Genomic DNA, 13,166 nt, shown 5'->3' on the forward strand with positions numbered 1-13,166 from the left:
AGGGCGTAGCTACTGGATAAATTCGTTGCTAGTGTTTTCCTTTATGGGAAGACAGAAAGTTTAGATAGATGGATGGACACATACATACATCCAGGCAACCAGATAGAAGGTAATGTGGTCCTTAAAAAAAAGCCATGCCTGATTTTGTGTTAACTCTAAATCTTATCTTGTTTTTACTTGGAGAGATAGTAGGGGAACAAACTTTTCTATTGTCCAAAAGCCAAGCCCCTGTCCGATCTTCAGTTTCTGCTGGACTGCAGCTCACGTTCTCGAAAACGGTCATTTCCACATCGCTGGGTGGTTTTCTGTGCATGAACTAGGCGTGACTCCACACCCCAGTTGAACGGATGCTTTGTGTTACTTTCTTCTTGCTAACCAAGAATTCTGTGTTCTCTTGATATTATGATTAATTTTTATCTTAGTGGGCATTTATTTGAAGCTGTGAAAGACACAGCCCTCTTCTCCGAGGGAAGTCTGCTCTCCACACTAACCTCTCTTTCCTTTCTGCATCGTGCATCGCGTGTGGCTAACCTCCACCACTAACTGGGGCACTTGCCCGGTGGCCTCTGTTCTCCTTGCGTCTCTGCTGACCCTGTTCCTTTGTTTCTCTCTGCGTGTCCCGGCGGCGGGCTGTGTGGGCAGCCCTCGGAGCACAGCGGCCACCTCAACTCCAGCTCCCGCGCCTCCTCCAGAGCCAGCTCGGCACGGGCCAGCCCAGTGGTGAGTGCGCCTCCTGCTCTTCCTCCCATTCTGCTTCATTCCTTCCTCCTTCTCCCCTCATCTGCTTTGCTTCTCTGTCCCGTGAAAGGATCCCTCCACCTCAAAAGCCTCAACATGGAATAAAGTAGGAAGTCTTTGCCCACATTCATTTCAGGTCTAAGTAAAGACAGAATTGGGAAAAATGCTTCCAAATTTAGAATGTTGCTATTGCATGGCTAGTATCTAAAGGACCATGTAAGAAATTGTTCACTGTGCTTGGAGATGGGGGTCTTCCTGGAGGAGGAAAGCCTTGGACAGTGGGGGTGGGGGGTGTAGCCATGTGCATTGATGTATCTTTTTTATGATTTAAAAATTTGAAGGATTGACTTTTAACATTTTGTTTATAACATGTGGTCCTGGTGTTGGACCTAGACAGTTTCTAGAATAAAATGTGGTCCTGTCCGTGCCATGGCATTCCCAGCTCTGCTCCTCCCTCACTATCCCATTGATTCTAAAATTGTTCGGTATCTGTGAAACTACAAAACTGCACTCCTCTTTGTCACTCAGCATGAAATGACCCAAGTTGGCTTCAGAAAATAAGGGGCCCTGTTACCAGTCCCCATCCTTTAAGTGTCATTATTAGGTATTTTTCCTGGGATCTTTGGAATTTTAGACAGTTTCTCCTCACCTGATGCTTTATATGGGGCTACTATACAATGTTTATAAGGGTTTAGCAGGGCAGTTCTGCCTGGGGGACATTTGGGAATGGGGGGGCTGGCGCAGTGATCAGGAAAAGGGGCGTTCAGTGGGCAGGAGCCAGGGGCTGTGTGCTATGCCGTGTGCATGCCAGCCCTGCGCCACGGAGGACCTCCACACCAAAGGCCAGTGGCACCCTCCTCCATAATCCCTGGGTCGAAGGAAGCAAAGATGGGCAAAGCTGACCTCTTTTCTCTGCTCTAGTCGCAGAAAAGCTTGAATGTGGTTCTTACTTGCACATCACCACAGTCAGTCACGTTGATGTCCAAAATTTAGGAGGAGCCCCTGGTAATCGGAGAAGTCTGTGGAGCTGAAATCTCTCGCCCACACAGATGCACCTAGTTGCATGCTGATGATTTCTTTGTTTTGTAAATTAGATACAGTCTTTTAAAGCTGTGCGTTTTCATACCAAATGCAGATAAGGCTTCTTCCAGGGAAGAGAGGGATACCTGGAAATGAGCCCGTATGGCTGGGTCAGGCGGCCTCCGTCCTCCCACGCCCTGCTTTGCCTGACTCCAAGGCCAAGGCCAGAGCCCTTCATCACTGGGCTTGCACGGGGGTTTTCCTGGTAGTAGAGAAATGTTCCTCTCCACCATGTCGTCATTTCTCCTTCGTTTCTCATTGAGAGGGAGAAAACAAAAGAGAGATCCAAAGGTGGGGTGTTAGAACGAGAGAGCCTGTTTCTCTGGGGAAATGAAGACTAACCCCCTCTCTGGAAGCCGCAGACACCACCTTTACACATTCAGTGCGCCCGCCCACCCTCACAGCCATTTGAGCCCCCCGCCCCCTTGGAGACCAGCGGTGAGGGGAATAGGAGAAGCCACGTCCTCCACAAGCTCAAGTGTGTGCGTGAAACGTGTGGTGGCAGACACCCCAAAAACCCCAGATGCTTGTCGCTCTGCCCAGAACCAATCAAGCAGGCATAGTAAGCTCTTCCCCTGTTCAATATCACGTCACTTCAGTTCTTAAAATCTGGCAGGTGTCTTCCTACGGCTATTACGTAAGTGACTGGCGGGCATTATCGGTGAACTGAGGAATTCCTGCTCACTGAGGTCAGCAAACCTGGCTGGCCCACAAGGGCGTGCCTTCCTTTAAGTTCGTCTCTTTCCGAGTATGTCATGCTCTGTGGTAGCAGTGTATACATAAGCCAATCTCTGTGGAACCTGACGACTATTAGGAATCAAAATTTTCCACGATAAGTCTAATGGAGAGTCACTGCTCCTTATGCGTAATACTCTCTCACGCTCACTTTTTGGAAAAAAATAAAAGTATTCACAGTTGACAGAAGGCAGGTCTGGCTTTACTTTCTAAGAATCCTAAACCCCCTGGGTACCTCTGCCTGGTGGGGCCCAGGTGGATCATGGGATTTCAATCCCCTGATTATTTGACATCCGTGGTTTATTCCAGTGTGATGATGAAGTTACAAAGTCACAGGGCTCAGTCTAGTTACTTTGAAAGAAGAGATTAAAATCAGCTACAAATTTCTTTGTCATACACTTTCTAAATGTGTAAAATATTTACTCACATGAAATGGTTTTAGTAGATGATCATAAACAGAGAGGCGAGTATTGACCGTGACTCCCTGGGGCCTGGTGACGAGAGGTGGGTGGTCTCTTTATAACTGTCTGGGCCCCTTGTCCTCGGGAGCTGGGGCAGGGGCTGCCACTTTCCTGCCAGGTGCCATCGTGGGAAAAAAGCAATGGGTGGAGGAGCTCTGGGGCCCTTCCAGTTCTTAGTAAAGCTCGCTCTCTTTTTGGTTCTCTGACTGTATAGCTGAGGAGACTTATAACTATGTTGCAGGTTGTTTCACTCTAAGTTCCGAGTGGAAGGTGGACTGAAGATTTCTGAGGACGCAAGACTGACAGGGACTGGATTGAGCTGGTTTTTCAGTTCATTCTAATCAGATAATCTGTTTAATCTTTTTTCTTCCCTGAGTCACCTGCTCATTTTCAAAGGTCGATTGATTGTTGTGCGGTTGGCACATTTGGTGAGCGAAGGTCAGCATCCTGCAGACTGTGTGGGGTGGGTCGTCCTCCCACCCCTTCCAGTCACCTCACACGGGTTGGGGACCTCGAAGCTGAGGATACCTCAGTGTGTGGTCCTTAGAACCACAGAGACATCTCTGGAACGTGCAGGGCAGTTCCCCAGGGGACTCAGTCACATTGGCTGTTGGTCCTCTCAAGGACGGAACACAGTCAGCATCTCTGTATCTGCAGAGAGTCGAGAAGACAGACCCAAGCTGGCCCTCTGTTCCGGGATTTCCAAAACTCGCGGTCTCCTACATGGAATCTGCACCATTTCTGTTTTCTGGGGAGCAGAAAATAGAGGGAAGGAGGGAGCAGTGGGGCCCAGGCAATGGGACAAGTGACCCTCCCAGCCTGGCCTCTCATTCCTGGCTGGGGACATCTGGCCAGGCACGCAGACTTCTTGGGCTCCCCTGGAAAGAGGGGGTAATGACACCCTTAAAAAACAAAACCAACGAAAAGGTCAGGCATTGTTAGCTTGTGTCTCCTCGCTGAGGGGGAGTCCTGGGGGGATGAGGCGTTGCTACAGTGCACTGTGGCTCTGGGAAGTGCCCTGTGGTCTGCTGCTCCATCGGGAATACAGATCCAGGGGGCAGTATGAGTGAGGACGGGGTCAGGGGTCTCCTGGGAAGGGGCAGCCCTGGAAGGCTCTTGGTATAGAAGGAAGGCTAATGTCCCAGGAGTGGCGGGAGGGGAGACTATTAAAGAGCAAAGTAACCAGAATGAAGGAAATGATAGCTTGTCCCACTTTAAGAAAATAAAGTTGTCTCAGCATCCAAAGACATGAAGTTTGCCCCGGCCCTTGGTCCTCCCAGCATCGTGGCAAAGAGGAGAGGATGCTGCCCCATCTCAGAAGGACATGTACTGTTCCACGTCCTCCTCATTTTTCCCATTCTACAGATGAACTGTATTTTCTTCTCCAACATGTCCAGGATCTTCTCCTCGAGGAAGTTGTGGTTGGTTCATTCAGCCAGTGTTTATTGAATACCTAGAATGTTCTAGGCATAAGGCTATAGCGGTGAGCGAACAGACCTGTGCCAGCCCTCATGGACGCACAGACTCGGGGAGACAGACACTCATCAAGCAGGCACACATACATGCAATATAAAACTCAGCAGGATGGGCTCCAAGGGGGAGACGCAGGAAGCTTCCAGAAAATTGGAACTGGGAGGTTTGAAATCCAGGCCTGAAGCACGCCCAAGCAGTGGGCCCCACCTGGTGAGGCCTCAGAACCCCGCTGGGAGTCCAGTAAAGCTGCCTCATTCTGAAACATCCATCAGGAATGTCCTCCGTGGAGCCCGGGCTCACGTTCCCTGAGTGTATTCAGACAAACATGAGCAATGAATTGGTACGTCTGGCCCATTTGAGCTAGAAAAACAAAAGACTGTAGAGACTCGTGTTTATGGGATATGAAAAGGGGCCAGATGGAAAAACGGGTCTTGAGTTATGAATGCAAGAGTTCAAGGGCAAGTCATTCAGGATAACGTCAGTATTATTGGATTTAAAACCAAAAATTTCCACTCTACTGGTAGACTCCGCTGCTGTTTATATGTGAAGGGAAATTCCCCTTAAAATGGGTGTTCCCTGAGCAATGTTCGCTCCTGTCAGTTTGTTTCTTGAAAGGGACCATGCGATGGCATTGCGTCTGTGATCCCCTTTCTCATCTGGGAGCTGGGATTTCCTGCCTGGAGGTTGGGGACACCATGAGGAAAACCTTTCTTTGTCCCTGGTCCTTCTGCTAGGGTATCTTAGTACCCCCATACTGTATTCTTCCCCAGGAAGGTGGGCAAGCCAGATGGTGATATGGAAAACCTGGAATTTTAAACCTTACCTGACATTATGTTTAAGCGAGGCTACGTAGTAAATTCATTTTGACACGACGTTAGAAGGTTGGAATTAATAAAATATTTCATGGGCTACTTTAAGCATCTGCTTTTGAAAGGAAGAGCTGCCGTCATTTACAGTTTCACAGAAATTTTTTAGAAGGGGCTATTTCCAGTCGATTTTAAAAGATGTCTTTGTATACATTCACTTGTGGCCACGAAATACTGGTGGACATATTTCATAGTATGAAGTTTTCACATTGACCCAAAATGTTGACTATTGCTCAGAAACTGAGAGTAATAAAGCTAATAGGCTGCAAGATATGTGGGGCTGTGGACCTTTCACAGATGAAGAGACCGATGTTCACAGAGGTCATGTGGCTTGTCCCAGCTCCCATGCTAGTGTGGGCTGGAGCGACTTGGAGCACGGGCAGCCGACGGCACCCCTGCGTCTCGCTCTGCTCCCTGTCTACCCCGTGCAGCAGCCGCAACAGTGTTTAAAAATCCTTTCGTCTACTCAGTTTCTTTGTATCTTATTTTTGGAGACAAAGTGCTGTTCTTTATGTCAAAATTAAACACCCTGTCTGTTTTACTTATCTTTTCCTTTGTTTAGGGGATGTCAGGGGTGCTTTACTAAAGTGGGTGCGGCTGCCTGGCCATGGAGCTCTGGGCCTGCCCCACTCAGCTCCACTCAGGCTGCCATCTAGTGGGAGCCAGGGGGACCTCAACACCATCCTGCTGCTGTGTCACTTCCAAGGGGCTCCAAGTACACATTTCAGGAAGGCTGACAAAGTCAGGAGTCCCTTGTAATTCAGAAAATTGACAAAGCGGCATTTACCCTAATAGGGGAAAACAGAGATTGGAAACGATAGTTAAGCGTAGATTGGCCAAAACTTTCCTTGAGAACTTAATTTTTTCTTGGGCCCACTGTGGGCCCAAGACAGGAAATGGTCATCTTTACAGGAGATCACTGCCTTTACGGTGTCCTGACCAGGTGCTTAGCACCTGCACCGTGGTGCTGTCCCATGCGCTGACGTCACTGTGGGCAGTTAACACATTCGCGAGCCGCTCTGCCGTGGCCTGGGACGCAGCTCCATCAGGATTCCCCAACCTGCAGTCGGGACCGTCTGTGGCATAAGCACAGAAGGGGAACTGCAGAGTCCCAGGTCCCCGATTAGGTCTGCTGAGTCAAAGATGGGATCTGTACTAGTCACGTGCATCTGCAGTGGGCTCCCTGGTGATCAAATCTAAGAACTTCTGAGCTACAGGCAGTAGGACTGGACACGTGATGGAGTCGTCAGCTTCCCCCAGAGAGTTTGGAGACACAGCTGAGCACAAGGTTTGCTCATCCTCTGTGACCTTCCCAGTGGGCTTGTGGAAGGGAGCTCTCAATGTGCCAAAAAAAAGGAAAAAGAAAAAAAAAGAAAAAGAAAGTTGGCATTTGTTGGATGCTGAGCGAAGAAAGAAGTATAACCAATGCCAGCCGTGGCCTGTTGACCCGAGACACCCTCACAGTGCAGGAATCTCCCTTGGAGTCAACACTTATGCACCCTCTTGGGGCTCCACATACTGCTGTGGGTCCCCTCGAGGCTCCTACCTGAGGGCAGGAGAGGAGGGCATCTCAGAGGCACGTCCTAATAGGAAAGATGTGAAAAGCCAAATTCTTGGGGTCCCACTTTCCACCTGGCAAATTCTTTTGTATCTTCCCCTGCCGACCAGCTCCCAGGATGTCTGGGCATCTCTCCCAAGATGTTTCGACCAGAATTTTCACATTGACTCAGTTACTCGGGAGAAATGGGAGAAGTTGTCATCGGCTCCGCTGCTTTCTCTTGCTCTGGAGAACAAGTTGAGTGACAGTCGAAATTAAAACTCTCTGTGGTTGCATCTTGCAGCCTCCAGAAGGCTGAGCATAGTCTCACTCTCTAATCCTAGTAATTGCAGTGGGTAAACAAATTTGGGGCTTGTTGTCCGCTCCCACACTGAGACCTACACAAAGAACTGTAAAAATCTCTAAAGTAAACCTATTCGAGTTTGATTCATTGACAAATCCCTCATTATGGATCTTTCTGTGATCAGTGTGTGCTTTGTTTAGATGTCATCGTGTTCCCATGGAAACTGTAAATGTTGAAAAACCAGCAAAGTTCAGCCTGGCACCCTGAGCTACCCGCGGCTGTTTCTGTGTCTGCACTGCCTGGCAGAACATATCAGAGATTCTCCTTGGCAAAGTAGTTCTTAAATTACAAAGGAAGACAAAGTTTTATTTTATTATTGTCTACCCCCTAAATCCAGATTATCCATTTAATGCTTTTAAGTATTTAACATTTGTCCATTTTCCTCTCCAGGTTGAAGAGAGAGGAGAAAAGGATTTCACCGAGAAGGTAAGAAATTTTTCTAAGGCTTTATATTGTGTCATTTATAAACCACAAGGGTCCCAAAATGTATGGATGAAACTGACAAGAAAATATGTTGCTTGATCTTTAAAAAAAATGTTCACCAGTGAGTGAACAGGACTAGTGTGTGGCCCACCAGCAGGCGTCACATCCTTCGGGGGGTCCCCAGGAGTCACTCTCAGTTTGTTACGTACTGCAGCAGTGAAGGAATTTATGATGGGCTTGACATGGAGCTTAAGGTTGATCCAGACAAGTTCCCAAGCATCCATGAGGCCCCTCAAGGTGAGCCTCTCTTTACTGCTTTCTGTAAGCCCACTGAAAATTTTCTAATTTGGAAACTGAATTCAAGTAAAGGCACCATAATCGTAGACTTACAAGTACTTTGGGTTTTGTCTGAAATCTCTTTTGATCTTTCCAACATTCTAGGGGTCTCGTAGCCTGCCCAGCCTGTCTGCAGCCACACTGGCCTCCCTGGGTGGGACTTCCTCCCGGCGGGGAAGTGGGGACACTTCCATCTCCATAGACACGGAGGCATCCATTAGGGAAATCAAGGTAAGACTCACTTACGACTTAGAGGAAGCTTTAGGGAAATCAAGGTAAGACTCACTTACGACTTAGAGGAAGCTTTAGGAAAATCAATCTTCAAGTAAAACAAGATTTAATTTGTAAAATTCCAGATCTTTCTTCTTGGTCCCAATCTCTCCTACCTCCCACGCATGTGATGTTCTAATAACACCAATACCCAACTCAGTTATGGTCTCCTGCAGGAAGCCATCCCTGACTGCCCCACCCCAGCAGGGCAGACCTCTGCGCCCATGCGCCCTCTGCGCTCCCTCACTCTGCAGGCACACCTTGATGAGAGCCTCGCCATGCCATGCCACACGAGGTGCCAGCCCTCTGCACATCCAGCGTGCATAGGCATTCAGTCTAGATTTTTTGGAAACTGTTGGACCCCGGATTACTCTCTGCTCCCAATGACACTGAGTATTTTCCCACCACCTTACCCTGGGAGCTCCCTGCTCTCTGCCTAGAATGCACCGTTCCTCTCTATTTGTGGTATGCAGAAGGTGCCTTTAGTAGATAAACCATCATTGTGTTTTAGTTCTTCTCCTACTGGAACGTAGGCTTTATTCTCTGTTACATCCTTAACACTCAGCGTGGGGCCGGGCGCTTGGGAGCACTCTCTGCGTGTGAGAGAGAAATGCAATAGAGTTTGTTAAAAGTCACCGGGCACGTTGCATCGATGCGAAGGGAAGTTCAGTTCCTAGAATTTGTGTCCTGGAGAGCAGAGCCAAGGCCAGAGGGAGGAACTTGAAGATCAGATCTGGCTTCCTCTAGGGAAGAGCTTTCTAGTAAATAAAACTGGTTAAGAGGGGAACCGGCTGCCAGTGGTGTCTGGACAGCTGGATGACCATTTGCCAGGGGGGTCAGAGAAGGGATGTAAGCGTGAGCCGGGGGTTGGACTGGGTTCCCTTGAGGGTGCCTTCTGACTCCTGTGCTTTAGAAGAACAATTTTTTGGCCGCTCTTTGTTTATTCCTTTACTACATCGAAGCAGAGTTTGCTGCAGTCAAAGTTCATCTCTGCTCTTAGGTTGTGAGCGCCATCATTTGTTCGACGAGCATTTACTAAGAGTCTAGCTCACGCCAGGCACCAGGCACCAGGAATGTGGTGGTGAACAAGACAGGCAAAGCAGAGACCTGGAGCCCCGTAAACGCAGGGACAACTCTTGGCTGATTTCATCTTTAGTATCCTCTGCATCTTGCACAGAGTTGGAACTCACAGAGCTTGGACGATCTATTAAATAGGAGTCAAAGAACTTGTCCCATTTTCGGAAGCTCTTTGGCCTTGTTTTATAAAATTGTGCAAAAATATCATAGGAGGTGCACCTGCATTTTATTAAAATTGTGTGAAAATATCACGAGATACGCCTAAAGTTTAATCTTTGTAATATTGAAATTTATTTTAATTTCTTTTAACACTTAAAAAAAGAAAAGGAAAATTTCTGCTCGGACTACCCAAATTAGGGGAACTACCCAGAATTAGAAACGATTGAGAGCCTCGCCTCCCTTTCTTTGTGGTCTCGGTCAGGTTTTCCTCCCTTGATGTCATTTGCCTTTTTTGCCGTTTCTCCCAGGAACTGAATGAGTTAAAGGACCAGATTCAGGATGTAGAAGGCAAATACATGCAGGGATTGAAAGAGATGAAGGTACCAGTTTGCAGAAGTGTGGGTTTGTGATATTAACCCAACTTAACTTTAAAAATTCCAAAAGAAGAGCTTAAAACTGCATGCTTACTCAAAAGAGGCTCCAGCCTGTAGAAGAACTCACAATGGCAGGAACACTAACTAGCATCGGCGTGTGTGGTGTGTGTGCATCGTTTTCCCAAACACAGCTTTTGAACCAAGACTTGAAAACTTTAATTCCTCCATAGAAAAGATACTAACATATTTCCTGGTGCACGTCTTGTACTTGCCATCCCTCCCCCGGCTGAAAACCAGTTTCCCATTTCACACAGAAGCTTACCATCCACTTGCAGAAGGATTTTTCGTTTTCTTCACTTTCCGTAGTAGTTACGTACAAACGATGCCACGCTTAATTTGCTTCTCAAAATATCTGACGCCTACCAATAAGGCAGTCCTTATTGCTATGCTTTTGAAACATCCAAACTATTTGCATCCTGTAAAATTTTACTAGTTGAAGCAACGTCTGAATGTGCTTCGTCTCGGATTTATTTGAGTAACTACACGCTACTTTTAGAATGTGGAATTACCGCGTTGTGCCAGCCAGGAAATTTAGTTGTCACATTCCTTGAAGGTAAGGTGAATAGTCAGAGACTGTGTTCTCTGTCTTCATTAGGCAGCTTATGGCAGATTGTGGATCTAGCAATAGATGGTAAAGCTGGTACTTCCTTTTCAGCTCTCCGGAAAGTACCTGAACAGTGGTCTGAGCTCAGTGTCACAGGGGCACTAAATAGGGGATATTTTTGTTCTAACATGACTACTTAATCACTTTCGTATTTGTCACCTCTCTTTAAAAAGGGGGAAAATTGGGGCCGGCCCCATGGCAGAGTGGTTGAGTTCGCATGCTCTGCTTCAGTGGCCCAGGGTTTCACTGGTTCGGATCCTGAGTGCAGACACGGCACCACTCATCAGGCCATGCTGAGGCGTGGTCCCACATAGCACAACCAGAGGCACTCACAACTAGAATATACAACTACGTACTGGGGGGCTTTGCGGGGGAGAAGAAGAAGGAAAAAAAAAGAAGATTGGCAACAGATGTTAGCTCAGGCACCAATCTTTAAAAAAAAGGGAGGGGGGACTTATGACTCTGGCCTTCAACTCATGTGAAAAGGGAGCCAGTGAACAGCCCAGGAATCACTGGTTCCACCTAACGTTGTTACCCTGTTTGCAGGTGTGGGCGAGACCAGCACTGGTCTCTGTGAAGCCTCCCCATGACACCTGCCACACCTAACCAAGCAGTGGGGTGGTTTCTTTAGCTGGGAGTAGTTTACCCCCAGGATTCTGCTCTCTGTTCTCCTGGAGACGCCCGCCCCTGATGTCTATTTTGGGATCTAAATGCTACTGTGCTCTGTTGCCTGGCCTGCGAGGCTGTGTGCCCCAGAGGGTCGTGTTTATTTTGCAGGCCTCTTTCCCCCAGCTGTCCTTTCAGAGGAATGACCTTTGTCTTCCCAGGACCTACCCAGTGAGGCCTGTGTACCTTGTTGGGTTGCCCTATGAGTCGTAAATCTGAAATTCCACTTCATCCTTTCCTGGTTCATAAGCCCAGATGGGGGTAGTCGGCGGCTTGTGGCAGGCGTTTCTGTTCTTTGAGCCACCACGCGCTGGCACTTTCCCAGGTCTGGCCACATATCTTGAGTGACTACTTCAGAAACTTGTTGAACAGCCCAGCCCACTCCAGTGGGCCACTGAATCATGCGGCGAGGACTCCACGGCCTCTGTGACAGAACCCTTTCCGTCCGTGTGTCTCCCTTGTCCTGGTGACCACATGAATCGTTTTCATCCCCAGACACAGTTATTAACTAATTTTCTGAGGGATGAGAATTTGATCAAATCGAAAAGGGGATATTTCTCTGCATTTGAAATTGCTGTCTGTTTCCAGTTCTCATTCATTTGCTCTAAGAAATAAAGTCTAAATTTAGGGCTGAATTTTGTCTGTTTAAGAGTACCAAGCTAATCTTTGTTTTTGTTTTCTTCCTACTGTTTCAAAATTCTGACCTTGTTCCTGCAGGACTCGCTAGCGGAAGTGGAAGAGAAGTATAAGAAGGCCATGGTGTCTAATGCTCAGCTAGACAACGAGAAGACAAACTTCATGTACCAGGTTGACACCCTGAAAGATATGATGCTGGAGCTCGAAGAACAGCTGGCTGAATCTAGGCGACAGTATGAAGAGAAAAACAAAGTAAGCTTTAGGATGAGAAAGAATGGTAGAATATACAGGTAAATGGTATATATAAGAATGGTAGGACATATATAAATAGTATACATGAGAATGTTAGCATATATAGTCGTGCACTGCATAACGATGGGGTCACGTTCTGAGAAATGTGTCATTAGGTGATTTCATCCTTGTGTGGAAATCACGGAGTGCACTTACACACACCTACATGGTATAGCCTGCTACCTACCTGGGCTATATGGTACTAATCTTATGGGGCCACTGTTGTATGTGTGGTCCAGCATTGACCAAAATGTTGTTATACAGCACATGACTGTATGTAAATAGATATATTTGGTATATGGTATATACATATATGATGAAGATGGGGTGTGTGTGTGTGTGTGTGTATATGTGTATGCATATAATGGGTTTTTTTTTAAACAATGGTTCTCCACTTGTCCAGGAAGCTGAAACATCTGAAAATAAGAACCCCATGCTCTTTGCTGAGGGACTTGAAATATTGATATGCACAATTTCCATACATAAACTAGAGACTGTTTTTCGGAGAACATTTATGTTTTGCATGTAAAGTCAAGTCATGACCCTGAAAACACATGCCTGCGAAAGAGCTGGCGTGCTTAAAGAAGGCAGGATTGCATGCTCCAAGATTTTCCCGTTAATCTACATTTCCTGATTTTTATTTTCCTATCTCTTAATACCATAAAGAAACAGTCAATTGCACATATCAAAGATTTTAAGAAACGTATATTCATTTATTTTATGCTTCTTGGGAGAAGACACAATTACTCCATTTAAGAATTAAACACCTTCATGAAGCTCAGAGGGGGGAGAGTCATATTTGGGCTTTCGTTAAGAAGCACTGGAATTAATGTGTTAAGTTATGGTATCAGCAAAAAGCATGAGCGTGCGTTGAAATGAATGACAGTAGCCTGATTAGGTGAACCCTGGGCTTAGATCTTCATTGTGAGATCCAGAGCAAGGAGTACTTGGTTTTCATAGTTTTAGGAATTAGTTGGTTTACCAAACCCTAGAGTATTGTCCAACTTTTCAGAGTT

The 13,166-nt window shown here is 46.9% G+C and overlaps 1 protein-coding gene across 50 annotated transcripts in view; it reads left to right on the forward strand.

The window, feature by feature from the left end:
• The window catches only part of LRRFIP1 (LRR binding FLII interacting protein 1), a 138,557-nt gene that overhangs the window by 103,968 nt on the left and 21,423 nt on the right, over positions 1-13,166 (forward strand). For 30 of the 50 annotated variants that reach the window (XM_023642685.2, XM_023642686.2, XM_023642687.2 and 27 more), the window contains 5 exons: positions 643-720; positions 7,645-7,680; positions 8,119-8,244; positions 9,828-9,899; positions 11,941-12,111. In XM_023642685.2, the coding sequence (XP_023498453.1) occupies positions 643-720; positions 7,645-7,680; positions 8,119-8,244; positions 9,828-9,899; positions 11,941-12,111 (483 nt within the window). The remainder of the gene's footprint in view (positions 1-642; positions 721-7,644; positions 7,681-8,118; positions 8,245-9,827; positions 9,900-11,940; positions 12,112-13,166) is intronic. The other 20 variants (XM_070269591.1, XM_070269600.1, XM_070269607.1 and 17 more) reach the window with 3 other exon arrangements.

Source organism: Equus caballus, chromosome 6, assembly GCF_041296265.1.
Source record: "Equus caballus isolate H_3958 breed thoroughbred chromosome 6, TB-T2T, whole genome shotgun sequence".
NCBI classification, from domain to species: domain Eukaryota; kingdom Metazoa; phylum Chordata; class Mammalia; order Perissodactyla; family Equidae; genus Equus; species Equus caballus.